Source organism: Antennarius striatus, chromosome 13 (genome assembly GCF_040054535.1).
Source record: "Antennarius striatus isolate MH-2024 chromosome 13, ASM4005453v1, whole genome shotgun sequence".
In the NCBI taxonomy this organism is placed as follows: Eukaryota; Metazoa; Chordata; class Actinopteri; order Lophiiformes; family Antennariidae; genus Antennarius; species Antennarius striatus.
The window spans coordinates 753,468-780,382 of NC_090788.1; the positions used below are offsets into that span (position 1 = coordinate 753,468).

The following is a 26,915-nucleotide window of genomic DNA, read 5'->3' on the forward strand; positions in this document are numbered from 1 at the left end:
GGTTTCTGCCTGTTAAAGGCAGGGAAACAAAGATCCAGAACTCCAGTCATGAAGGTCCAGACCATCTTTAGAGGGTCCAGATCAGGGGGGGGTCAAACTCATTTCCACTGAGGGCCACGTCAGCATCACAGCTGTCCTCAAAGGGCCAGATGTAACTAATAAATGTAACTAAATGTAACTCAGTGTATTGTAACTAAATGTAACTACTCCTTAATGTAACTAATAAATGTAACTAAATGTAACTCAGTGTAATGTAACTAAATGTAACTACTCCTTAATGTAACTAATAAATGTAACTAAATGTAACTCAGTGTAATGTAACTAAATGTAACTACTCCTTAATGTAACTAATAAATGTAACTAAATGTAACTCAGTGTAATGTAACTAAATGTAACTACTCCTTAATGTAACTAATAAATGTAACTAAATGTAACTCAGTGTAATGTAACTAAATGTAACTACTCCTTAATGTAACTAATAAATGTAACTAAATGTAACTCAGTGTAATGTAACTAAATGTAACTACTCCTTAATGTAACTAATAAATGTAACTAAATGTAACTCAGTGTAATGTAACTAAATGTAACTACTCCTTAATGTAACTAATAAATGTAACTAAATGTAACTCAGTGTAATGTAACTAAATGTAACTACTCCTTAATGTAACTAATAAATGTAACTAAATGTAACTCAGTGTAATGTAACTAAATGTAACTACTCCTTAATGTAACTAATAAATGTAACTAAATGTAACTCAGTGTAATGTAACTAAATGTAACTACTCCTTAATGTAACTAATAAATGTAACTAAATGTAACTCAGTGTAATGTAACTAAATGTAACTACTCCTTAATGTTAAATAACTGAATTTCTGACTGATTCTAGTTCCAAACATTACAGTTAGACAGAAAAAACATGTTTGTTTGTTTCTCTGTTCTAACATAAATCCTTTTCATTTGTCAGGTTATTAAACCCACAGAACTCCATCAATCAAGGATCAAACTATCAATCAATAAAGAAAAATAACATCAGACACACGTTAGGACGTTAACTTTGTTCACAACGTTTAGTCAGAGTTAAAATGGGCTGAACTACTGCATTGTGGGAAATGTAGTTTTGGTCAAAGCACACTTTGACCTGTTTGTTTTTAGACACTCTGACCTTTAATGCTCTCGGGGGCCACATAAAATCATGTGGAGGGCCACATTTGGCCCCCAGGCCTTGAGTTGGACACGTGTGGTCTAGATCATGGACCATCTTTGGTGGTTTTGGGACGGGATTCTCACCACTTCAGTCCAGAGTTCTCATGAAGATCTAAAATAACAGTAGAACTGATCAAATTAAAACTTTAAAACGAAGCGGATTAACAACGTTTATTCCTCTTCGGGACCGTTTCTGGTCTTCGGAGCAGCTGATAATCGTTCGGAGACGCCCTTCGGTCTCAATCCGTCCTCGTCGTGTAAAACCGGCTCCGATGGTTTGACACAAATACGATAACCTTGTGAATCAATTAGCAGCAGAGCCTCGTTGCTCAGATTCCATTAGCGTTGTGTTCCTGAGACGGAGCCGCTGATTGGAGCCAATCGATCAATTACGCACAAAGTAGAGGAAAAACAAGGCCAGACTGCTTTTTATTAGCGTGTAGCGTTTGGGTCCTCTGGCGACGGTATCGCCAAGAAAACATGGCCGGGCTGATGCTACGCTGCGTTAGCATAGATAAGAAAATGAAACGCAGCAAACAAGCTGAACGGAGCTCCCTGTGGGACACGCACGGCGTTCTGTCGGCGGCGAAAACCGATGAGTCACCAGATCAGCGTCCAACAGGTGAGACGCTTTAACTGAGGCTCGAAGTCTGACAATGATAGTCAAGCTAATGCTAACATGCTAGCCTGGGTGAAGACAACTAGTGCTAACATGCTCCTGGTCTGTTTGTATTATCTCTAAATTCAGAGATGATTTTATTACTGATTATATTTTATTAGAAGCTTTAGTTGTGTTTTTGTCGAGACGCTCCCTGATTGGTCCATTTTAGTGGGCGTGGCCGACACACGACTCTCATGGCTTCCTGTTTTCTACCCGTCTCTGGTGATGAAGCGTCTAAACATCCCCGGTGTTTTCCAGCGTCTCCCTGGGCCCTGGGGGGACTCTGGACCTCATTGCGTTTCAGGACCCGGTAAGTGAGTTAAGCCCCCGGCAGACGGCGAGACGATCGGCTCCTCATTCGTTTAGAGGAGGACAAAAACCCAATGAGACAGTCGGACGCTCCGTCTCTGTCAGAGAGTCTCACAACTCTGGACTCGGGTCGGAGGAAGTTCACCTTCCAGGACCTGGACCGGAGAACGAGGCCGAGACCGTCTCCCCAGGAGGAGACTGTCTCTTCCTGTTAGTCTCTGGGGAGACTCGCTCGCCCGATTACACCCTCCGTCCAGCATGTCGCTGGATCACGCAGCCACTGAGCAATTCTGCCCACCGCCGACCCGGAGAACCTCCGCCGCTCAGGAAGCCTCCGAACGCGTCACGGCGGAGGAAGACGAGGAGGACGGTAAGGAGGTCAAAGGAGACGGCAGTGAGCGGCGCCGGATGATGGTGATTTAGTGTCACTGGAGCCGCCGGAGACGGGCAAACAATGGAGCTTCCCGTCTTCATCAGTGGCGTTATTTACAATCGCTCCAAAGCCTCTGAAAGCAGCGTTTAATTAATTATCGCTCCGTAAAGACGGTAAACAAACAACAACAAGGTCAAGACAAATAGAGTCTGTTATCCAACGCCTGCCGCTAGTCCTCAATTTGGAGACGAGGGCTCGTAAATCTGCCGGCGCTTCGGTTCAGCTGTTCTCAGGCTGTTTGTCGGCGGCGATCCTGATTGGTCGATGGTAGACCTGCAGGTAAACAAGTCGCAGGCCTGACTCCGAACGACCAATCCCAGCCGGGAGGCGTGTCTGACGGGGTGTCTTTCAAACTGATTTGTCAGCAGTCAGACGCTGAAGTCTTCCTCCAGCGCTGGTGGGATAACGAGGCGTGATGATGATGTAATGGAGGCGGCGCTGATGTAATAACATCACGACTCAACTGCAGTCATCAGTCATGAGATGAGGAACCCTCTCGTCTCGAGATGAGGTTCAGCCTCAACCAAACGGAACGAGATAATGACCCTTAGTGGATCGGATCAGGGTCGGACGACAGGAAGTGATGAAACCTCTTAGGGTCATGTGACCTGGATGAACGAGCAACAAACCAGATGGTCTCCCTGAGACACACCTTTGTTTTCTACACAAACATGTAATGGAGCTCATGTAATGGTGCCCCCTGCTGGCGGGAGGACTCCCATGTCTGGGCATCCAGTCAGAAGACTGCATCCATAAAGTTTGAATCAACATCTGTTTTTTTCAATCAATCAATCAATCAATCAATCAATCAATCAATCAATCAATCAATCGGGGAAAATGGGAGCAAAAACCATTCCAACCAGGAAGTCTTTCCAAACCTCGTCGTGACTCCAGTTTGTGTTTCTCTTTGGCAGATGTTTCACCGCCAAGATAAAGTTTAAATAAAACGCAGCGATGATGTAGCGTTAAGAGACGCGTTCAGAAACCAGGAATATGACGGAAAACAAGGCCTCCGGCGGGACGGCCGCCGTCGTCGGCTTCAACCATCTGCATGAGGTGCCATCGAGAATGATGGGCGCCGCCTTTGCAGTTTCCTGACGCTGCAACGGGGAAAAGAAAATTACACACACTCAGTAAATCCAAATGACAGCGTGCAAGAAAGAGATGGATTCCTCCGGCCCGGCTGCGTGGCAATCATCGCAAACTAAAATAGCACACGAGGGTGTTTGATGACTCCACTCAGGGGAAGTTCGGCGCCCGGAAAACGAGGCGAAGCAAGAAACTTCCCAACAACAAGTCCAACTATTGATATTCAGGGAGAACAGAGGTGGTATTAAAGCCAAACCTTTGGGCGCCGCTGGACAAACAGCGGAATAAAAAAGTCCAAAATATCTCGCAAAACTGACAAACGCACAAATAGCAGTCCTCATTCGGCGTTAATGGCGTGTCTCTTTCACAATAAAGGCATAAATGCGGAGATTTAAGACACATTTTACACGTCAAAATAACATAGATTCTATGGGCCATTATCGCTATTGGGGATATCGGAAAGATGAAACCATGCAAGATGTCTTGCGAGATCTCTCCGTCATTCCAAATACCTTAATTCTTCAAGCAACTCGGTAAAGACGCCATTTGTATTCGTGTTGGGTCGGGACGGGTTTGGTGGTCGGTGATGTACTCCGGCAGCCGCCGGCGGCGTGGCGTTAATGCTCCCATTAAACACTCTGTGAATGAAGGGTTGCGGGTGTGTTTGTAGCCGCTCCACGCATGACGGGAATGCTGAAATATTTTAATGAGCTCAGGTTCCTTAACCCCGGACCGCATTTTTCATCAGGGTCCCGACTGGAGCGGCGTTAATCTCCCACTAGTGTCATTTCTCCCACATCTAAAGGTTTTATATTTTTAACGGCTGCAGGAGACGGATCGTTCATTCCTTTATTGCCGGCTGGGTTCCATCTATCGACGGAAGCTTCCGGGGTATTGACAGGAAGACCGCACCGCGGGCCGGTTCCTGATGATTTACTGTCCGACACGAATGAGACGTGTCTTCAGCTCCAACGCCGTGAGAACGTGTTCGCTTCCGACGGGAATTCACCAGAAAACGAAGGAAAGGAGGAGTTCAGTCAAGATGACGAAGTTCTGTCGGTCTGCAGGAGACCGGATGGTTCTGGGGTAACGAGTGGACGGATCGTTCTGATCGTATGGGAGATGGTCGGTAGATGAGGTTCTCAAATATCCATGAGGTCCTTAAAGGAAAATGAGGTTCCGAAAGATAGATGAGGTTCTCAAAGGTAGATGAATTTCTGAAAGGTAGACAAAGTTCACAGATATGAGGTTCTCAAACGTAGTTTGAGGTTCTCAAAAGTAGAAGAAGTTCTCAAAGGTAGATGAGGTTGTTAAAGGCAGATTAGGTTCTCACAGGTAGATGAGGTTCTCAAACGTGAATGAGGCTCTTAAAGGTACATGAGGTTCTCAGAGGTGGATGAGGTTTTCAACGGTGGATGAGACTGGAGCTGGTCTTTGGGGTTCTTAGAAACGGTGAAGGCTCTTTTTTTTTTCTTGTCTGCTCTGGGTTTGAGTTCCAAACACAGGAAGTGACGGCAGGCGACCGTCGCCAGGAAAAGAAAGAAGGCGACACGACGGGCGGCGAGATGAGGTTCCACAGCGGATGATCGGAGGAGGAGAACAAAAGTCAACGGGGGAAAAAAACCAGTTTGAATTTATTTTCTGCGGGATGAGAGAGAAAACACAGAGGAGACGCCTGACGAGCAGAACCCACAGCGAGGCGATCGATAACCTTCAGCTCAAACACTCCGTATTAATGATCGGGAGGATTCCCCGCAGGTCGATGCTTTATTTACAACTAAACGAGTCTGAGCTCCGCCGGAGCGCGAAAACCCTGAATGATGGAGTCACAGCCGAGTCAAAGTTAATCCAGATGAATATTCCACGACACGACGAAGACAACGACCACCGCCCCAAGTCCGGTCGTCAATACGAGCTCCACCAATCAGCTGATAGTCTGGAGAGACTGTCCTCTGTCCGATGATCCTCTGCTAAGAACTCAGAGAACCCGGATTAGGAGGGAAAAACCGGCTCAGATGGTTCTGACACAAAGACGATGACATCACAGATCGATGAGCACCGATTGGCTCTTTGTTTGGATTCCATTAGCGGCGCCTTCCTGAAGCAGAACGTCTGTTTCTCATGTTCTACCAGTCCGTAGTCTCCAGTGTGCTGTCATACGCCATTGTGTGTTGGGGTGGGGGGGCCAGGAAAAGAGATATGGACCGTCTGAACAGACTCATCCGCAGAGCGGGCTCAGTGGTCGGGCTGAGCCTGGACTCTGTGGAGACGCTTCTGGAGAGCAGGACCATGTCTAAAGTTAAGGCCATCATGAACAACACCCCCCGCCCCCCTACACACCACCTTCTCCCAGCAGAGGAGCACCTTCAGCGGCAGACTGCTGTCACACAGCGCCTCCACAGAGAGGCTGAGGTCCTCCTTCGTGCCATCAGGGGGTACAATGACTCTCTCAGGAGGAGCGGGGGGGAGGTGGCGAGGTCAGCACGGGGTTGAATGGATTTAATTTAATTTCATAGTGTTTATATTGTAGTTATAGTTTAGTATATAAGTCCTGTTAGAGCTGCTTGTGTCTGTCCTGTGGTGTCTGTCCTGTGGTGTCAGTGTTCCTTTTTCTCCTGGTGTTTATCATCCATCCATCCATCCATCCATCCATCCATCCATCCATCCATCCATCCAAGAGAAGGTCGGACGCCTTTGATGAGCGTCTAAGGTCCAGAGAACCAGTCCTCCGCTAACGTTCCTGCTAACAGAAGACTCTTAGCGGCGCTGCACCTGATGCTACGCTACATTAGCACTCAGCATTCCCTCAAAGTGATGGTCACCACCCCAAGACAGTCCTCCAACGATCTCCAACCAGAACGAGTGGGCGGTTGGATGGGAGTTCTGTTGTTGGTTGGTTAACTGGTTGGTTGGTTGGTTGGTTGATTGATTAACTGGTTGGTTGGTTGGTTGATTGATTAACTGGTTGGTTGGTTGGTTGGTTGGTTAACTGATTGGATGGTTGGTTGATTAACTGGTTGGTTGGTTGATTGATTAACTGGTTGGTTGGTTGGTTGTTGGTTAACTGATTGGATGGTTGGTTGATTAACTGGTTGGTTGGTTGGTTGATTAACTGGTTGGTTGGTTGGTTGATTAACTGGTTGGTTGGTTGGTTGGTTGGTTGATTAACTGGTTGGTTGGTTGATTAACTAGTTGGTTGGTTGGTTAACTGATTGGATGGTTGGTTGATTAACTGGTTGGTTGGTTGATTGATTAACTAGTTGGTTGGTTGGTTAACTGATTGGATGGTTGGTTGATTAACTGGTTGGTTGGTTGATTAACTAGTTGGTTGGTTGGTTAACTGATTGGATGGTTGGTTGATTAACTGGTTGGTTGGTTGGTTGGTTGATTGATTAACTGGTTGGTTGGTTGGTTGGTTGGTTAACTGATTGGATGGTTGGTTGGTTGATTGATTAACTGGTTGGTTGGTTGGTTGGTTGGTTGGTTAACTGATTGGATGGTTGGTTGATTAACTGGTTGGTTGGTTGGTTGATTGATTAACTGGTTGGTTGGTTGGTTGTTGGTTAACTGATTGGATGGTTGGTTGATTAACTGGTTGGTTGGTTGATTAACTGGTTGGTTGGTTGATTAACTGGTTGGTTGGTTGGTTGGTTGGTTGATTAACTGGTTGGTTGGTTGATTAACTAGTTGGTTGGTTGGTTAACTGATTGGATGGTTGGTTGATTAACTGGTTGGTTGGTTGGTTAACTGATTGGATGGTTGGTTAATTGGTTGGTTGATTGATTAACTGGTTGGTTGGTTGGTTGGTTGGTTGGTTAACTGATTGGATGGTTGGTTGATTAACTGGTTGGTTGGTTCACTAACTGGTTGGATGGTTCAATGGCTGGTTTTTGGTTGTTTGGACACACCTGAAAACACCTGACCTTGTGACCAATTAGCTTCTCATGCTACACATGTGAATGATGGTGAGCGGTGACGGATGGTGTGGGTGTGGCCTCACCTGCGGTCGGGCAGGATGGGGACCCTCCAGCCCCTGATGAAGCTGAGGGTGTGGTCGGATAGCTCCACCTCCAGGGGCAGCTTGGGCACCCAGACGGTCAGCTCCAGGGGGGCGCTCAGGTGTTCGTAGCTGAACACCACCCGGGCGTTCATGGAGCCCCGCGTCTCCTTCCCGTTGACGAACACGTAGTCGCAGTTCATTGACACCTGGAACACATCAGGGTCAAAGGTCAGACCGGTTCAGCCACGCCCCTCAAAGCCTCAGCCACACCCCTCAAATTCTCATTGCCCCCTTCAGAATACCGAACCCACAGTCACATTGGACGGTCTAAACTCCAGCCATCCATTCAAGACAGCTGACATGAGACAGTTGACATGAGACAGTTGACATGAGACGGGTGACATGAGACAGTTGACATGAAACAGCTGACATGACACAGTTGACATGAGACGGGTGACATGAGACAGCTGACATGAGACAGCTGACATGAGACGGGTGACATGAGACAGTTGACATGAGACAGCTGACATGAGACGGGTGACATGAGACAGTTGACATGAGACAGCTGACATGAGACAGCTGACATGAGACAGCTGACATGAGACAGTTGACATGAGACAGCTGACATGAGACAGCTGACATGAGACAGGTGACATGAGACAGGTGACATGAGACGGGTGACATGAGACAGTTGACATGAGACAGCTGACATGAGACAGCTGACATGAGACAGGTGACATGAGACGGGTGACATGAGACAGGTGACATGAGACAGCTGACATGAGACAGCTGACATGAGACGGGTGACATGAGACAACTGAACCTAAATACCAGATCGGTCTCCATGACGACAAAGTGAAGCTGAGTCATCACATTTTGTTCCCGCCTCGGCGACACAGAGCGGCGGTTCCGTCTGCAGCTTCCTGTCAAGCCTCCAGGCGCCGGCGTGTTTGCTGATCATGTATGTAAACTCCACATGCTAACCACGTGCTAACTGCGTGCTAACCTCCAACCTCTGCTGCCAATTCTGAGCATAATGACCCGTGAACAATTAACACGGGTTCATCACACGCCAACCGGAGCCTTTAGACAAACACATCACCGCCGTCGCATGGCGGCTGGCGGCGTTGGATGACATTCTACTGCATCAAACAGCGGCGGTCGTTCCTCTGTTCAGATGTCATTTTTAATTCACGCCGTTCCTTCGTTTCGTGCGGCGTCAAAAGGCCTTGAATGATGGTAAACACTCTGCGCTGAATTATTAACCACAATGCATCTGGAGGGCTTCGGTTCCGGCCCACAGCGAAGATTTATCTGGCGGTGGGAGGTGGCCGGCGTCGCCATCAAACGATCTAATCTCCAGCTAATGGAGGTCGAGCCGGCCGCCTGGAGATCCATCATCAGTGGGAGGAGCTCTGGATCATATCATCCCCCGACCCCTCCCCCTCGACCTTTGACCTCGCCATGCGGCGCTCATGAGCTCAAACTGCGTGACGTTACTGCCGCCGCTGCACCAGCGTGATTAACGGCGGCGGCGTGAGAACATCTGCTTGACACAAACGCGTCGACGCCCCCCCCGAGGCGGCCGCCACGGATAAACTTGGCCAGCTAATTGCTAGTCAGAAGCTATTAGTGGCTGCGGGTATCAGCGGCCCCGCGGGGGGCCAGGCGGGTGGAGGGGGTGGGGCTTTTACACGCCGAGCCGCCGCGCTGCTGCTAATGCGCTGTGGCATCCGCCGTGGTGCCAGCAGATTGCCGGGGCGGGGACTCACCGTCGGGACAAGTGGCGCCCTCCCCCGGCGGCGTGTCGTGACGTGCCGTGAACGAGCGGCGAGGTTAATAAAGGTGACAACGCTTCACGGCCTCCGGCGCGTTTATTCCGTGACATTAACGCCGTTCATTATCCAAACGGCTTCGTCGGCGTGTGTCTGTCACCGCGGCGACGCCTTAACGCCGTTTTATGGCGGTGTGACCGTACGAACCTGCGGTTAACGCGTTTGAGGTGTGATTACATCCAACTTCCTGCCATGACATCATCGAGTCATTATCTACACACGACCCCGAAGAGGACGCGGTGGGGGGAGGGGCACGGGACGGGGGAGGGACTCTGATTGGTTGGATTCAAGTTCAAACACATGTCAGAGTTCAGGGTCATGTGACTGACTGTAGCTTAATGAAGCTCCATGGCAACCGTCTGTAAACACGATCAGCTGTTCAACGTAAACAACAATCAGTCAATTAGTTAAGATTTAAACTGCCTCCTCATTGGTCGGTACCAGCATGAGACAGGTGACATGAGACAGGTGACATGAGACAGGTGACATGAGACAGGTGACATGAGACCGGTGATACGAGACAGGTGACATGAGACAGGTGACATGAGACCGGTGATACGAGACAGGTGACATGAGACAGGTGATACGAGACAGGTGACATGAGACAGGTGATACGAGACAGGTGACATGAGACAGGTGACATGAGACCGGTGATACGAGACAGGTGACATGAGACAGGTGATACGAGACAGGTGACATGAGACAGGTGACATGAGACCGGTGATACGAGACAGGTGACATGAGACAGGTGACATGAGACCGGTGATACGAGACAGGTGACATGAGACAGGTGACATGAGACCGGTGATACGAGACAGGTGACATGAGACAGGTGATACGAGACAGGTGACATGAGACAGGTGATAGACAGGTGACATGAGACAGGTAACATTAGACCGGTGATACGAGACAGGTGACATGAGACCGGTGATACGAGACAGGTGACATGAGACAGGTGATACGAGACAGGTGACATGAGACAGGTGACATGAGACAGGTGACATGAGACAGGTGATACGAGACAGGTGACATGAGACAGGTGACATGAGACAGGTGATAGACAGGTGATAGACAGGTGACATGAGACAGGTGATAGACAGGTGATAGACAGGTGACATGAGACACCCGATATGAAACACCTTACATGAGAGAGCTGATCTGACATCACAAATATACAACACAAAGAGACAAATATCAGATCGGTCTCCATGACGACACAGGTTAGATCCGTGTCGTGGGGGCGTGTCGTGGGGGCGTGTCATGGGGGCGTGTCCAGCGGTGACTCATGATTTAATCTCATTAATAAACCAGAAACTGTCGGAGGAAAATAATCTGAATATTAACAAGGAATGAATAAATGATGCGAACGCCGGGGCTCCAGCTTCCTGCGACGGCGCGGCGCTGGTTTCATCGAGAGGCCAGAAGGGAGGCGGGGCCAAACACGCTGCAGGATGTTAAACGGACCAATCAGAAGAAAGATGGCGCCGCCTCCCTACTAAACGAGTCGCCACGCCGATCTCACGTATGAAACTGCCGCAGAGCGACGGCTGACATATGGCCGCCGTCACGGCGATGGCGTCTGGGGGCGGCGGCGATGCTTTTGTTCCGGTGATGGATGGATGCCGCCGTCAACAGGAGTACGACCGACGGGTTGGTTTAGCGCTGTTAGCTAAATGAGCCGGCCCCCATTAGCCCGTTGTTGGGAGGATTAATGACGTGCGGCACCAGAACGATCCGCCGGGACTTCTGGGAAACAGTTTGGATGGAAATGAAGACAGAACAGGAGCGTTACCGTGACAACCTCGGCGTCGGATTCTGGGATGTTTGGTGGCGGAACCAACCTGGACGAGTCAGGAAACCCTGAACAAACAGGCGTCCGCATACTTTTGGCAACCACGCATCTTCATGGAGAGACGTGACTAGAGGGGGCGTGTCTGCGTCCCAGAGGCCACGCCCAGTGATTGTGGACCAATGTGAGTGCAGGTCTTCAAGAGGAGGCGTGGTCAGGAGGAGGCGTGGTCAGAAGGAGGTGTGGTCAGGAGGAGGTGTGGTCAACGAAGGTGTGTAATTTCAGACGTGTGAAGCGCCGGCGGAGCCCTTCGAGGCTCCTCCTCCTCTTCATCACTTCTTCTTCTGCTGGTTTGACTTTCTCTCTTCTCGTCGGTTCATCCTTCACTTCTTCTCTTTCACGTGGGAGGATTCTTTTCTTCGCTGCCCGGCAGCGTTCCTTCACTTCTGCTTCAGCGGGCTTCATGTCACAGCTCCTCTTCCTCCTCCTCTTCCTCCTCCTTCATCCCTCCTTCCTGCGGCGTTATTTGTGTTTAATCTGTGTGTGTTTAATCTGTGAGTGTTTAATCTGTGAGTGTTTAATCTGTCGTACATTTCATCTGTTCTTGTCTGAATTGATCCGTGGCAAACATCAATCAATCATCGATTTTCACCCATCAACAACTCCTCTGGTTTCCATGGCGATCATCAATCCGTTTCTGTTCCATCGTGATGAAGTGAAGCTGAAGCACGAAGCCGCCGCCGCCGCTGATATTAGCTCGCCCTCACGTCTCGGATGCTAATTCTGGCGTTTGGCTGAAGGTAAATGTGTCACACCGATGTGAACGCGTCGCCATGACGACGGTGCCGGCGGTCAGGTACAGTACGTACCGGCAGGACGACCTCCGGCCGGCGATGAGACTTGTCGACATGAGGCCCACCGCCGCGTTCAGACGGTCGCTGTGAGTCACAGCGTGTGTGTGTGTGTGTGATCCAACGGCTCGACCTCCGACCCCCCGGCCATCCGACACGCCGCCTCCTGTTCTGTCCTCCGTACGACGCCTTCACCACGATTCCCGTCAACTCAACAGCGTCGTATCCACGGCAACGCCATCCGAACAAGAAGGAACAGGAAGGACGAGAAAGAAAGAGCCCCGCCCCCTTTAGGAGACGTAGTCACGGTTCAAACTCCGCCCACCCATCATCCCACTGACATGAGACAGGTGACATGAGACAGGTGACATGAGACAGGTGACATGAGACAACTGAGATGAGGCAGGTGACATGAGACAGGTGACATGAGACAGGTGACATGAGACAGGTGACATGAGACAGGTGACATGAGACAGGTGACATGAGACAGGTGAAATGAGACAGCTGACATGAGACAGATGACATGAGACAGGTGATATGAGACAGGTGACATGAGACAAATGACATGAGACAGGTGACATGAGACAGATGACATGAGACAGGTGACATGAGACAGCTGACATGAGACAGATGACATGAGACAGGTGATATGAGACAGGTGACATGAGACAGGTGACATGAGACAAGCTACATGAGACAAGCTATGTGAGACAGCTGACATGAGACAGGTGAAATGAGACAGCTGACATGAGACAGGTTACATGAGACAGATGACATGAGACAGGTTACACGAGACAGCTGACATGAGACAGTTGACATGAGTCAGGTTACATGAGACAGGTTACATGAGACAGCTGACATGAGACAGCTGACATGAGACAGATGACATGAGACAGGTGAAATGAGAGAGCTGACATGAGACAGGTGAAATGAGACAGGTGACATGAGACAGGTGAAATGAGAGAGCTGACATGAGACAGGTGAAATGAGACAGGTGACATGAGACAGCAGACATGAGACAGATGACATGAGACAAGTTACATGAGAGGTGAAATGAGACAGGTTACGTTAGACAGATGACATGAGACAGCGGACATGAGACAGAAGCTACCATGTGACCAGAACTGAGGCTTCTGGGTAACGACTGGGTTTATTGGACGCTCGTCTTCTTCCCGGGCCGGAGGGGCTCCTTTAAATTAGCCTCCGATGTCGGATGACGGCGGCGCTCGACATCCCGCGCTCGTCTTTAATGGATAATGAAAAATGATGGATGAGGAGCTGACAACAATACACCCTGCCCCCCCCCCCCCCAGGACATGAGAGGACGTAAACCGGACAGGAAGCGCTCCTTAAACAGAACCGATACCGTCCAGTCAGACATACGACCCACGCCGGCCTCTGATTGGACGACCAGTCCGTAAAGTTTACAGCCGCGCCCGACCTTGAGGCCCGTTTAAACCAGCAGAGGATTTCATTGGTCCAACGACATTTTTATTATTCAATGAACCAAACGGCTTCGGGACCGGACCGAGGCTCCGCCCCTCCAGACGTGAAGGTGCTGACATCAAACGCTCCTCCGTTATGACGGGGAGACGTTTAACTCCCTCCAGAACGAGTCGTATCAGCGTTCAAACTGGGATGTCAGACGGTCTCTGAATGCAACATCAGTCATTTCAGATCAGAAACACCCCCCCAGGTAGCCCCGCCCCCTCACATCTCATTTGGATCCCTATTGGATGGAAATGATGGATGTTTGTAAATATAAACATGAACACATCTTGGGTTTGAGTGGCAGACAGAAGGGAGGCCCCGCCCACACGCGTTCACCCCCCTCCCCCCTCACATACCTTCAGGATGTCCTCATTGGACGACTTGCACTGGACGAAGGCGGAGACGTCGGTGACCCCCCCGCTCATCTCTATGGAGACCATCTTGACGGGAATGGCGACGGTTCGTCCCGTCAGAACCGCCGTGTTGATGATCTCCGTGTCCTGCACAGAGAAAACACACGCGTGTGAGGCGGCGAGAGGTGGAGCCTCAGGCGGCGAGAGGCGGAGCCTCAGGCGGCGAGAGGCGGAGCCTCAGGCGGCAAGAAGGAACCCAGTCTGTCCTTCTGGACCCACCCCCTTCACAGCCCTCTGAATCGTCGTCATCATCATCATCATCATCATCATCATAAACCTGCTTGACGAAAGCAGAACAGGAAGTGGAACAGGAAGTAGAGCAGGAAGTGGAACAGGTTGCATTCGTCCCATTGTTGCGCCGCTCCGACGATCGTCCCCCAACGGAACGCCGTCTGGGCGTCGTCTTGTTTCAGCATCTGGTGAAGCAGCCCCCCCCCCCCTCCTTCAGCCACCCCTCCGTCGCACCTGCGTCGCCCCGGGGTTCACGATGTTCACCTGAACGGCGCCCGGAGCAGGAAGCGCTCGTTCCGGCGCCAGGAAACGACTTCCACACGATGATTCCAAACGTCACTTAATGGAACGCCACCGACGACTCAGCAGAACGACCACGTTAAAACTCTCCGATTGGTCGTTAGAGATATCAAAACAGTTCCTGTCTGCCGTTAGCGTAGCGTAGCATCGCTCCGTCATCCGCCACCTGGAGAACGACGCCTCCAGCGACGGAGGAAACGGAGCGTGACGGATCCACGCTCAGCCACCTGCTTCCTGCAGGAAGTACTCTGCTTCCTGCAGGAAGTACTCTGCTTCCTGCAGGAAGTACTTGAGTGGGGTTCGTTCGGTTTGACTTCAACCTGCTTTTTCACCATCGTTCAGCATCTGGTCGCTATGGAGACACAGCGACCAATGAGAATCCAGCATCACCTGTGACATCATAAGCTGGTCTGAAGGGTGTAACGATCCACCTGGTTGGTTTAACTCCACCCTCCTCCTCGTTTCGTTTCATCCCTCCTGGCTCCGCCTTTGATTTACAGAGCTTTTCTTGGGGGGGGGGGGCCCGCCTCCTGACCCTGCCCTCTGACCACACCCCCTCACCGTCCTTTAAATCAACACATCAAAGCGCCAGGAGGCGCCTGAAGCGTCGTAGTTGACCCTTAACGCCTCCAGACTCCTCCTCTTTCAGGCGTGTCCAAACAGAAACCCCGCCCCCCCCATATGATCTAAAGAATGGGCGGCGGCCATGTTGCCGCCACCGTGCTTCGTTCCACCGACCTTGCGAGGAGACGAGCAGCTGCTGGGGGGGTCGAATCCATACCGGAAACCTTCATCGCCACGGCGACCGTTACCGTCCTCCCATTTAACAACCAGCCGTTAAATTATCCACTTCCCTCTACGGGAGCCGGGGGGTCACATGTCCATCATCATCATCATCATCATCATCATCATCATCACCCTGCTGTTCCCAGATCAGATGAGCTGTTGGGAATCACACACCAGAGCATCGTCATGGCAACGAATGAGGAGTGGCGTGGAGGAGGGGCCTCGTTCCCACGACAACGGTTTCACTGGAAACACAAAACGACCCCTGATGTTGCCGTCGTGGAAACGAACGACTAAAGCTTGATGGAAGTTTCCTTTACCGGAGGGGCGTGTCTGGACTTGGTCCCGCCTCCGGGGAGGGGCGTGGCTCCCGGCCAGCCGGCGGCGTCCGGTTTTACCGCGGCAGATGTTTATGTTCTTTACAACCTCCGGCAGAGGACAGTGAACGCACCATATCATCGTTCCTGATGAGGCGCGGCGCCGATGAACTTTACCCATAAACCCTCTGTCCTCACCGTAACCCCGCCTCCAGAGCGCTCGCCACCTGCAGCCGCCCCTCCAGATTATTTACAATCGCCGTAAACTTTAACGAGTAAATATCGAGTGGGCTTTTCCACTTTACCCCCCTGAGCGAGTGGAGGGGGCGGGGCTCGGAGCGCCACCGGTGGGGGTGGGGCTCCTCGCCTGATTAATTCCTCTTTGTTCCTGTAATCTGTTTACTGGCTTCACTAATGATCACCTTTCACGAGACGAGGGCTTCGATTTAAAGAGCAGGAGACACTTCAGCGCCGTGGGATTGGAGCCATTCCTCACCGTCACGGTGGGGGGGCGGCGGCGGGGTGGGGGCGCGTTGATGGGATGTGTTCTAATGAAGCACCGGCTGTCTGTGGTGAGGTTGTAGCGCTGACGCTAACGGGGAAACGGCGTCACCGGGGTTAAATAATCAGTCTCGGGTTCGGTCGTCTCACCATCGCCAGAGGGATGATGGCCTGGATGTCCCGCTGCACCACCGTCAGCTCCGTCACCACCTTCTCGGCGTCGGGGGGCGGAGCCTGGCCCCGGTAGTCGATGTTCCAGTTGATGCGTCGCGTCACCGAGAGGCTGGTGAAGTTCTCCATCTCAAAGTCCAGCTGGAGGAGCTCCACGTTCCCCAGGAGGTCCCTGAAACACACAGGGGGGTCAGGCAGGAAGTAGTCTGATCCCCGCAGGAAATAGTCTGACCCCTACAGGAAGTAGTCTGATGCCCACAGGAAGTAGTCTAATCCCCGCAGGAAGTAGTCTGATCCCTGCAGGAAGTAGTCTGATCCCCGCAGGAAGTAGTCTGACCCTTGCAGGAAGTAGTCTGACCCCTGCAGGAAGTAGTCTGCTTCCTGGAGGAAGTGCTCTGCTTCCTGCAGGAAGTGCTCTGCTTCCTGGAGAAAGTGCTCTGCTTCCTGGAGGAAGTGCTCTGCTTCCTGGAGGAAGTGCTCTGCTTCCTGTAGGAAGTGCTCTGCTTCCTGGAGGAAGTGCTCTGCTTCCTGGAGGAAGTGCTCTGCTTCCTGCAGGAAGTGCTCTGCTTCCTGTACGCGGGACTGTTTTTTTTCCTAATCAGATGCTTTCAATGCGGGTCATCAACCAATCATGGCTCTTTGACAATGGGCGGGGCTAGGGTTAGCTCATCTTCTGCTTCGTGACTCCGCCTCCTGTTTTCCTCCTATTCAACACGCCGTACCTGAATGCGTCTCGGCGTCGGAGGAGCAAATTAAATCTGTCGCGGTGCGTTCACTGACCTGTTTACCTCACAGTGGAGCTGACTTCAAACAGAACACAACTTTATTTACACGACGATGACGGACGTCAAACGACTCTAAACTTCAATCCAGATGTTCAGACGTGGAAAATATAAAGTTTACAGACGTCAGAACTGATTTCAGCTCCAAAGCGAAACATCCTGTCGAGGCAGCGAATCGTTTCCCAGCTGTGTTTGTGGAATCCGACCGGAAGCTGCTAAACGTTTACATCCAACCAAACATCCATCCAGCTGTGTTTGTCGCAGCTCCACCACCGGAGCAGACCTTAAACGCATCACCAGCACACGTCACGCTGAACGGCTTCCGTGGAGAAAAAAACAGATTCTCAAACCTCAAAACTCTTATTTCCATATTTCTACTTCTGTAAAGGTCAGAAAATAATTAATTATGGGATGTTTTCGTTTTCACGCCTCGCTGCCGTCGTTCAGCACTGGGCTCTGATTCCAGCCAGAACACAGATGACCTACACTCTGTCATGTGCCTGAATGCATCCCGCTGTTCAAAAAGCACTTAAATTAACAAACATCATCATTTTGAGACACGAAAATATCATATATATATATATATGTATACATATATACACATACTGTGTGTATATATATATATATACATATACACACACACACACACACACACACACATATATATATATATATGTGTACAAATATATGTATATAAAATGTGTCTGATTCCAAATATCTGAATTTCCTCTTTGATGATGTCATCAAACGTCGTCCGCGTGTGAATCGTGTCATTAAAACGCTTCTGAAACCCCGACAAAGCGTCGGATCAGGGGGCGGAGCCTCCGTCGCTCCGATGAGTCGGATCCAGACGTCGGATCATCCGGGAAGATGTGATGAAGACGAGAACAAAGAGATGAAGAGATCAGCAGCCGCCTGGAGGGAAGTCATTTCCTGAGTTTCAGGTAAATCTGAGTAAATAGAAGCAGATGTTCCAACAGGATCGGATCAGTGTGTGTGTGTGTGTGTGTGTGTGTGTGTGTGTGTGTGTGTGTGTGTGTGTGTGTGTGTGTGTGTGTGTGTGTGTGTGTGTGTGTGTGTGTGTCTGTGTGTGTGTGTGTGTGTGTGTGTGTGTCTGTGTGTGTGTGTGTTTAAGTCTTGGACAAACAGACCTGAATGAGATCAGTGAACGTCATGTTTCTTGTGACTGAGATTAAAGAGGGAAGAAAAGTTTCTGCATTTATGGAGTCATTACTGTTCAGAGTCCCCATCACAGCTTCATCTCAGCTTCATCTCAGCTTCATCACAGCTTCATCTCAGCTTCATCACAGCTTCATCTCAGCTTCATCTCAGCTTCATCACAGCTTCATCACAGCTTCATCACAGCTTCATCTCAGCTTCATCACAGCTTCATCACAGCTTCATCTCAGCTTCATCTCAGCTTCATCTCAGCTTCATCACAGCTTCATCACAGCTTCATCTCAGCTTCATCACAGCTTCATCACAGCTTCATTACAGCTTCATCACAGCTTCATCTCAGCTTCATCTCAGCTTCATCACAGCTTCATCACAGCTTCATCACAGCTTCATCTCAGCTTCATCTCAGCTTCATCACAGCTTCATCTCAGCTTCATCTCAGCTTCATCTCAGCTTCATCTCAGCTTCATTTCAGGTTCATCTCAGCCTCGTCTCAGCTTCACCGCTTCATCACATCTTAATCTCAGTTTCATCTCAGCTTCATTACAGCTTCATCTCAGCTTCTTCCTGCTGTGCCAAACAGCTGTATTACACCTCACACACATCTGTGGTTATCTTTGGCTGAAACGAGCCGTTTCCTCCTCGCTGTGACTCTGCGATGCTTCGTGTGTTTTCAGGACAGTCGGTTCTGAAATGTCTGCAAATCACTACTTTGTGCAGAACTTAAGTAGAACTTAAAAAGCACACATTTGAATTTGCATGGACTGCATTCAGACTCAGGGACGAACAAACAGAAGCAGAGAAGTTCTTCTGTTCTGGTCGAAGTCGATGCTGCGTTCAGGGGCCAGTGGAAGGTCGTAAAAAAACACTGCAGAGAGAAACCAGTTCAACAAAAACCTGTGGGCTTCACCTGGAGGCTAAAAACACTCTGAACACCAGAGGATACGCTGTTAGCATGTTGCTAAGGAAGTTCAGATGGAGTCAGTGGCTGGCTGTGTGCTGAGGCTAACGCTAAGCTAATATGTCCAGAACAGGAACAAAAACAAATTCAACGAGCTAATGGTTTCATGTTGATGTAGCACAGACATGCTAATGTTAGCTAACTATAGTTGCAACATGATTTTTATTGCATGCAAACATGCTAACATTAGCTGCAGATGTGCTAACATTCGTCACAGCGCTGGTTCCAGACATGCTAATGTTAGCTGATGGTGGAGCTATTTTTCAGAACCTGAAGGTTTTTTCAGAATCAGATTTGTTTAAACTCTAAACTTCCTGCAGGAAGTGATTGAAAAACCAACGACGCGACGCCGTACAGGAAGTAACGCATAACCCGATGAAAAGAAACGCACACATCTCACACAACAAGATAAACGACGACACACAACCACGAAGACGAGGAACAAACAGAAGACGTGAAGCGCGACGCGTCGTTTTTAAAAACAGAAAACAAAACATTTCTGAAACAGATAAAGGCGCAAAATTTCAAATTACTGATGTGTTATTTCTGTTTTTATGCTTAAAGACTCACAAACAACCGGAAACGGCGCGTCGTGAATCGATGTCACGAGGATTCCGTCACACCAGGAAGCCCGCGGCGCGTCCTCATGCTAACGGGCTTCCAGGCTGCGTTCAGGCGACACGTTAAAAAGAAAAAGAGACGCTGAATAAATCCATTGATTCTGATGCAATGCAGCGCGACGCCTGGACCCCGCCCCCCGCTGGACACGCCCCTCATGGTGATATCATGGGGGAAACGACACGGGTCGCTAAATGTAGCAGCAGAGTGCCTCCTGCCTTCTCGTTAGCTGATGAGCTAACAGACGGTAGCTAATTTGACTTATCCTTGTACATAACAACTAATTTCACCTACAATCGCTAACATTGCTAATATTAGCCAACTTCACATTTCATTGATAATAATAGCTATTGAAACCTACCATTGCTAATGTTAGCATATTACATTGAATATTAGCTATTTTCACTTATCATTGCTAATAACAGCTAATTTCTCCTACAATTTGCAATTTTGGCTACTTTTCTGTATCATTGCTAATAATAATAGTTGATTAGCCTAGCTAATCTGTGCTATCATTGCTAACAGCAGCTAACCCCAGACATGTGCCGCTGCTGTTCAAACTCATCCAGTGAAATAAGATTTTTGTTTCAACAGACGGATCAAACATCCGCCTGACGCGCCTGAAGTAGCATCCTCGGCGCCTCCGGACGCCGCCGGTGTTTTTTGGCGTAATTGCTGCTGTTAGCCGCCGCCTCCCCTCTGAGGTATTTTAACGGCGTCTACCTCATCACTCCACCGCCACTGAATTAGCAGCAGATGTAGCGCGGAGATTGAGCGCCGTAAAGAGGAAGTCGGCGCCGTGCTTTATCTGCTGCAGCTCCGGGGGGTGGGGGTGGGGGTTTAAAGACCACCTTTAATCACCGAGGGAGACGACGCCGGCAACACAACCAAACCGTTTGGTTGATGAGGAAAACAAACACCGGAGCGCATGCAGCCTGCGGCGGCGCGGCGCGCTCACCCCTGCCTCACGCCTTTGTTCTTGGTCACGTCGATGGTGGTGATGGAGTGTTTGGCGCCGGACTGCACCTCCCAGTCCACCTTCCACTGGGCGTTCCTGGACTGCGTCTGCAGCAGGGTCACGCCCTTCTTCGCCTTCACCCTGCAGGAGAAGGCGGGAAAAGAGAGGATGTCAGTTTTATAAATGAGGTCAAAGGTCATACCTCCCACATGGCGGAAGGGTGGATCAATAACGGAGATGGATGGAACAGGAAGTGATCCATTAGCGCCTGGAAGAAAGCTAATGAGACACTTCCTGTTAGTAACATTATGTATGCTTCGCTGCTTATTTAGCATTTGGCTGTCGAATTAGCATCGGAGCTAAGCTAAGAAACACACAAGCTGCAGTACCGCTGGACATCAGCGGGGGCAGTGTCGTCACGACGATGTCCAACTAATGTGCTGATGTGTTTAATATGTGGATGATGTGAGTAATTATACAGTCACCATGGAGACGGTCCAACATGTCGCCATGGAAACAAAATAAACACCATAAAATTCCTGTTGAGCCACAAAAGTCACACAAACACAAATGTTTCAGCATGACTGTTAGCCTGATGGTTAGCATGTTGGTTAGCCTGAAACTGAGGGTTAGCATGATCTGCCTTTTGTTTGTCTGCCTTCATCTCCACAGAAGAAGCGGAAACGCCCACCTTAGGACTGCCCCCTGGAGGGCGGGATCTTCTCTGACCAATAAAAACGTGGAAGCTTTCCCGTCGCTTCGCTAACCAGCGCTAAACGCTGCCGCCCATCCATCCACGATGTCATCTGACTTCAGCCGGAGCCTTCGCTCCTCTTCGTCAGTCCTGATTGGTTACAGGTGTGTCTAGACGGAGGCTCCGCCTTCTCCAGGTGTTGCCAGGCGATCAGGAAACGATGACGCGTCACCTGACTTCATCATCAGGATGGAATTGAGTAGAGGGACTCTTCATCTCCGTCTACGACTCTCTGCTCTCTATTACACCCCATAACTTCAGTGAATGGGTTGCCATGGAAACAGGGAGACCCCCCCTTTACAGATGTAGCTTCTATTTAAATGTATGTAAACATTCTAAACAAGTAAACATGTCAACAATCACTGCGACCAATCAGAAGCAGGCCTGCCAACAATCAGGATGCTACCAGGATGCTAACATGACACAAACCGGTTAGCATTCTGCTATCAGTTTATGTGTGACATCATAACGTGTTTTAACACGAATAAAACTGTTGCTTTAAAAGATACAGGATGTTTCAACATGCTAGCCTGTTAGCATAGCTGTTTCAGCAGGTTAGCATGTCGTGATTAGTCGTTGTGGACATGCTTGTGTGTTAGCATTAGTTGAGTCCAACATGCTCGCATGTTAGCATTGGGGATTTTCAACAGGCTACCATGTTAGCGTAGCTGCTTTCAAGCAGACTAGCATGTCGTCATTAGTCGTTCTTGATATGCTAATGTGTTAGCATTGGTTGATGTCAACATGCTAGCATTCTGGGACATCCAGCTGCTGATTGATTGACTTTGATGTTTTTTTATGCAAGCTTCTTAGCTTTCCTGTTAGCCACCAGATGTGCTAACAGGAGTGACTGCGGGCTAACAGTGGCTAACAATTGCATCTTGGGGGATTATAAATTCTGTGGTAGTTACAAAACTAAATGTTTGGAGCGACGCGGTTGTTGTTGTTGTTGTTGTTGTTGTTGTTGTTGTTGACGGCCTCCTCCCCCTCCGATCCGGCTCAGTCCGGTCGATGCCTCCAGACCCGACCCGGACCAGAGGAATCCGTCGCGGTGGCGGCTTTAATATTTAATTTCGCATTAATTTTCCGAACTTGAAGATGATTTGAGAATAAATTCTCTTTTCCCAGAAGCCCCTCTGAACTGAGACGACCTCTTGAAGCTCCTCCCACCCCGCCGCTCTGAAGTAAACACGTTGCTCTTTTGTTTCTCCCGATTGCGCGTGTCCCGGTTCCCCGTCGTCGGATCCTGCGGTCATGATCCGCCGCCGTCGCCGGAGATGAAACGGAGCGGCGTGACGGCGGCGGCTTTGATGTCGGATGATGCCCTCAGACGCTCTGAGGTGACCCAGATGCTAATGATTAGCGGCGCTCCCGAAAGCACCAGCGACACGTTCTGGTGGGGTGATGGCAGCCTTCATCGGGTCCAATCAGACGCTCCCTGTGGAACGCCACGGAAGCCACGCCCCCTTCCCATAGCCGTTAATGCAGATTCACGAAAGAGCATCGCGAATGAGAAACAGCCACGCCCCCGAACTCAAAACGGGGCGGAGGAAACAGTGATGATGTCACTGCAGTCAAAACGAGGATAAGACTTATTTTTACCCATAATGCAAATGGTGGTGCTCTATGTGGAGACACCTGATTGGTTGTAGAAGAAGAGAACAAACATGTGACGCTCCATCCAGAATTAAAGCAGCCGGGCCGCGACAAGAGTCATTCCCTGTGATGCGTTTGAGGAGGCGGGGCCTAACAGGTGGCGCTAATCTGTGGCTAACTTGCTAGCACTGCTTCCAAACTCCTCCTTCTTCCTGGATGATGAGTCGATATCTTATCAATCATCCCCGGCGTTCGCCTGCGCATGCTAATGTCTCAGCGTGCTAACGTCTCGGCGTGCTAACGTCCCAGCGCGCTAACGTCTCCAACGGCGCCACGTTTTTTTTCCTCAGCAGCTGCAGAGCCAGACTGGGGGGGGTGAATCTTTTTAGTGGAGGCCCCCAGAATTAGGATACGAGGAGCCTGGGAAATATGGCGGCGCTGATTACAAACCGCCGCTGCTGGTTTCTGCTGATTTATTCGCGCTAGCTGGAAGCGTGCCGCGCGCTAACGTGATAAATGCCACTTCTACGAGGCGGAACGGCGTTTTCCTGCTCGCTAACGTCCAAAACGTCCTCCGAGTTTCCTTGAGTTTGACGTCGGGCGACGGAGAGGAGAGAGGAGGCGGCGCATCAGCGGTGAAAGGGCGGGGCTAGCATGTTTGTACGTGTGGCGGTGGCTTCGTGCAGCGCCGGGAGGCGAGGAGGAGAAAAGGAACTCCACTGAGGGGAAACATGTCTGAACACGATCATCATCATCGTCTTCGCCACGCTGACACGCGTGACAGAGGTGCATCGTGGGAGATGTCTCTACCGTCACCTCCTGAAGGCGTCGGTCACGCTGAGGGGCTCCTCCCCCTCAGGGGAGCAAAGAAACTACACGTCTGAAGCAGCCGCGTCATTTCAGCGTCGGACGCAGGTCCCACGGATTGGGCGCCGTGATGACATCACACACGTGATATTTCACATCCAAGCTGTTGATGATTTCCATTGGAGCGGCGAAGGATGGCCAAGTGTCGCTTCTGATTAACGGAACGCCCCCCCCAACGAGGCGGAGAAACGCCAACATCAATCAACAGATGATGGCGAATGAAGACGTGACAGGAAGTGGCGGCGTGTTGTGACTTCCTGTCGCGTTGGAGCATCGAGTGAGGACAGGTCATGTGACGGGGTTCAGCCAATGGGGTGGGGGGGTGTGGTCAGACTGAACGGAATGAAAGACGAGGAGGAGGAGGAGGAGGGGCTTTGTGATGTCATCAAACTCAATTCAGCCTCCAGAAAAACACAGAAAACAAACATCAGCCGTCTGTTGCCATGGAAACGACCTAAACGATAGAATTCTGGATTTGTCTCTTCGCTGAAAAACTCAATTACACTCGAGCGGCGAGGCGGCGCCGTCCTGGGGGGGGGCTGGGGTTTTTTTTCCAACTCTGAGGGTTTAGCCGTTTAAAAGCCCCCCCCCCCCCGTCACCCCCCCCCCCAGCAGAGAGCAATCTGCGCTGATGGAGTGGCCAATCAGCACCGGCGTTTGCCTTCATTGATTTCCAGCCTCTGATTTGAAAGAGGAGATTTTTTCCACGTTTTGGCGCCTGGTAAACAAATGAGGGGGGTAGGGGGGCGGGGCCAGGGGAGGGGGGCGGGGCCAGGGCCCCAGTGGCGACAAACCGACATCCTAACTGCCACTAGTGTGGAAATCCTCTAGCAAGGACGCCGTCGCCATGGCGATTCGGATGCTTTCGAGTCTGAGTGGGTGGGGCTTCATCTGGATGGGCGGGGCTGAGGAGAAGGACGATCGTCACACGGTTAATTACGCCGATCGATCGGCTTCTATCGACGCGTTTAAACAGGAAGTGAAACGATCGTTGTGATTGGTCGATCACACCTTTAACTGAATGATTACATCTGAAAGGAGAACGTATGGATCTCTGTTCTCCAGTCTGGATCAAAGTAGTGACCAGTAGTGACCAGTAGTGACCAGTAGTGACCAGTAGTGACCAGAGATGAAGGATTCTGAACACGAGGTGAAAAAAATCTCAATTCTGTCAAGGATTTCAAATTAAATGAAATAAAAACATTCAATTTTCTTTTCAGGTGAGCTTTAGAAAGTAAAGTTCTCTGATGAATAAACGCCTTTTGTTCCTTAATACTTCAAATCGTTTCCATTTAAGGAATACTTGTGAAAAACATGACCTTTTCAAAATAAAAGCATGACTAAACCCACACGTCTGACGTAAAGTGATTTTGTCGCCGGAGCGTTTCCCCTCGCCGCTCTCCTGCGACCTTTGACCCGGTCCTCTCAACCTCGTGTGACTCCCGCCTCCTTTTCCGTGGACAATTATTCTGAGTGGCGTTGGCCGGCGCCGCGAGCGGGGGGAACCCTCGGGTGAGCCAGAACCTTTCTGAGGAGGCAATCGGGGAAAAAGCTTCGTCCAATTTATCCGATCAGACGAGCGGCGCTCAGACCTGCCAGCAGGACCGAGTGCTGCGCCCTGATTGGACGAGGTGAGGCGGGGTTACAGGAAGTAGATTTGTGAAGGTAGAAACCAGAGAAATCAAGTCTTCCTTCAGGCGAGGGGGGTGGGGGGTGGGTCATCAGCATGCCTGATGATCTGTGCCCCCCCCTCGAGGAGCTTCGGTTTCAGATTGGACGACGGCGAGTAAAACTAGCTCCTCCCGGGACCGCCGTCCACGCTGAGGCTGGAGTCAAAGAAACGCCATCCGTCTCCGGGGAAACCCCCCTCCACCCCCCCATCCAGTGAGAAACAGGAGCAGGCGATTCAATCGCTTTGATGCGTGTGTGTGTGTGTGTGTGTGTGTGTGTGTGTGTGTGTGTGTGTGTGTGTGTGTGTGTGTGTGTGTGTGTGTGTGTGTGTGTGTGTGTGTTACGCGGTAGTTATTTGAGATACGAGTTGAACTTCAAGACACCACCACTAGCTGGCGGATGGATACATCAGTGATACCGCATCTCGTTCTTTACCGCGTGTTGGCGGATGGATACGACATCAGAGAGACCGCATCTCGTTCTTTACCACGTGTTTGCGGATGGATACATCAGTGAGACCGGATCTCGTTCTTTACCACGTGTTGGCGGATGGATACGACATCAGTGAGACCGCATCTCGTTCTTTACCACGTGTTGGCGGATGGATACGACATCAGTGAGACCGCATCTCGTTCTTTACCACGTGTTGGCGGACAGCTGACAGATGAGCTGCTGCAAAGTGAACTTCCTGTGATTCGGGTCATGTGACCCTAGAGGGACTACTTTCTGTGGTAAAGGTTTATTTGTCCTCCTTTCCTTGGATTGATTATTCGAGCGTCTTCAATAATCTAAACAAACCTCCTCCGTCGGGTTTGGGGGCGGCGGCGTTCTCAGCGATGTCAGTTATCCCACAAACAAATGACGGCGGAGGACGCCCCCGACACATCCGCCACGCGGCGCCTTCTGAACCGTCTTTACTTCCTGTTGGCGGAGGATCGACTTGTTGCTCAGACGCTCGTTTCAAACGGGTTGACAGCCGCGCGTCCCTGAAGAGAGGAAGCGGGAGGCGGAGCCTGAAGGCGCCAACAATCTTTCCTGGAGCCGGAGAAACTGTCCGGAACGTCGCCGAGACGCTTTGAGGCTCCGGAACACGACTGAAGGAGAACAAACGATCTCGACTTCATTTCACGTGGAACCGAAAAAAGATGGCAG

General features: G+C 50.3%; 1 protein-coding gene across 2 annotated transcripts in view; it reads right to left on the minus strand.

Moving 5' to 3' along the window:
* The window catches only part of tmem132e (transmembrane protein 132E), a 131,872-nt gene that overhangs the window by 10,897 nt on the left and 94,060 nt on the right, over positions 1 to 26,915 (minus strand). For both annotated transcript variants that reach the window (XM_068330616.1, XM_068330615.1), the window contains exons 3-6: positions 20,876 to 21,016; positions 16,360 to 16,552; positions 14,018 to 14,161; positions 7,696 to 7,901 (exon numbers count right to left, since the gene is read on the minus strand). In XM_068330616.1, coding sequence (XP_068186717.1) covers positions 7,696 to 7,901; positions 14,018 to 14,161; positions 16,360 to 16,552; positions 20,876 to 21,016 — 684 coding nt within the window. The remainder of the gene's footprint in view (positions 1 to 7,695; positions 7,902 to 14,017; positions 14,162 to 16,359; positions 16,553 to 20,875; positions 21,017 to 26,915) is intronic.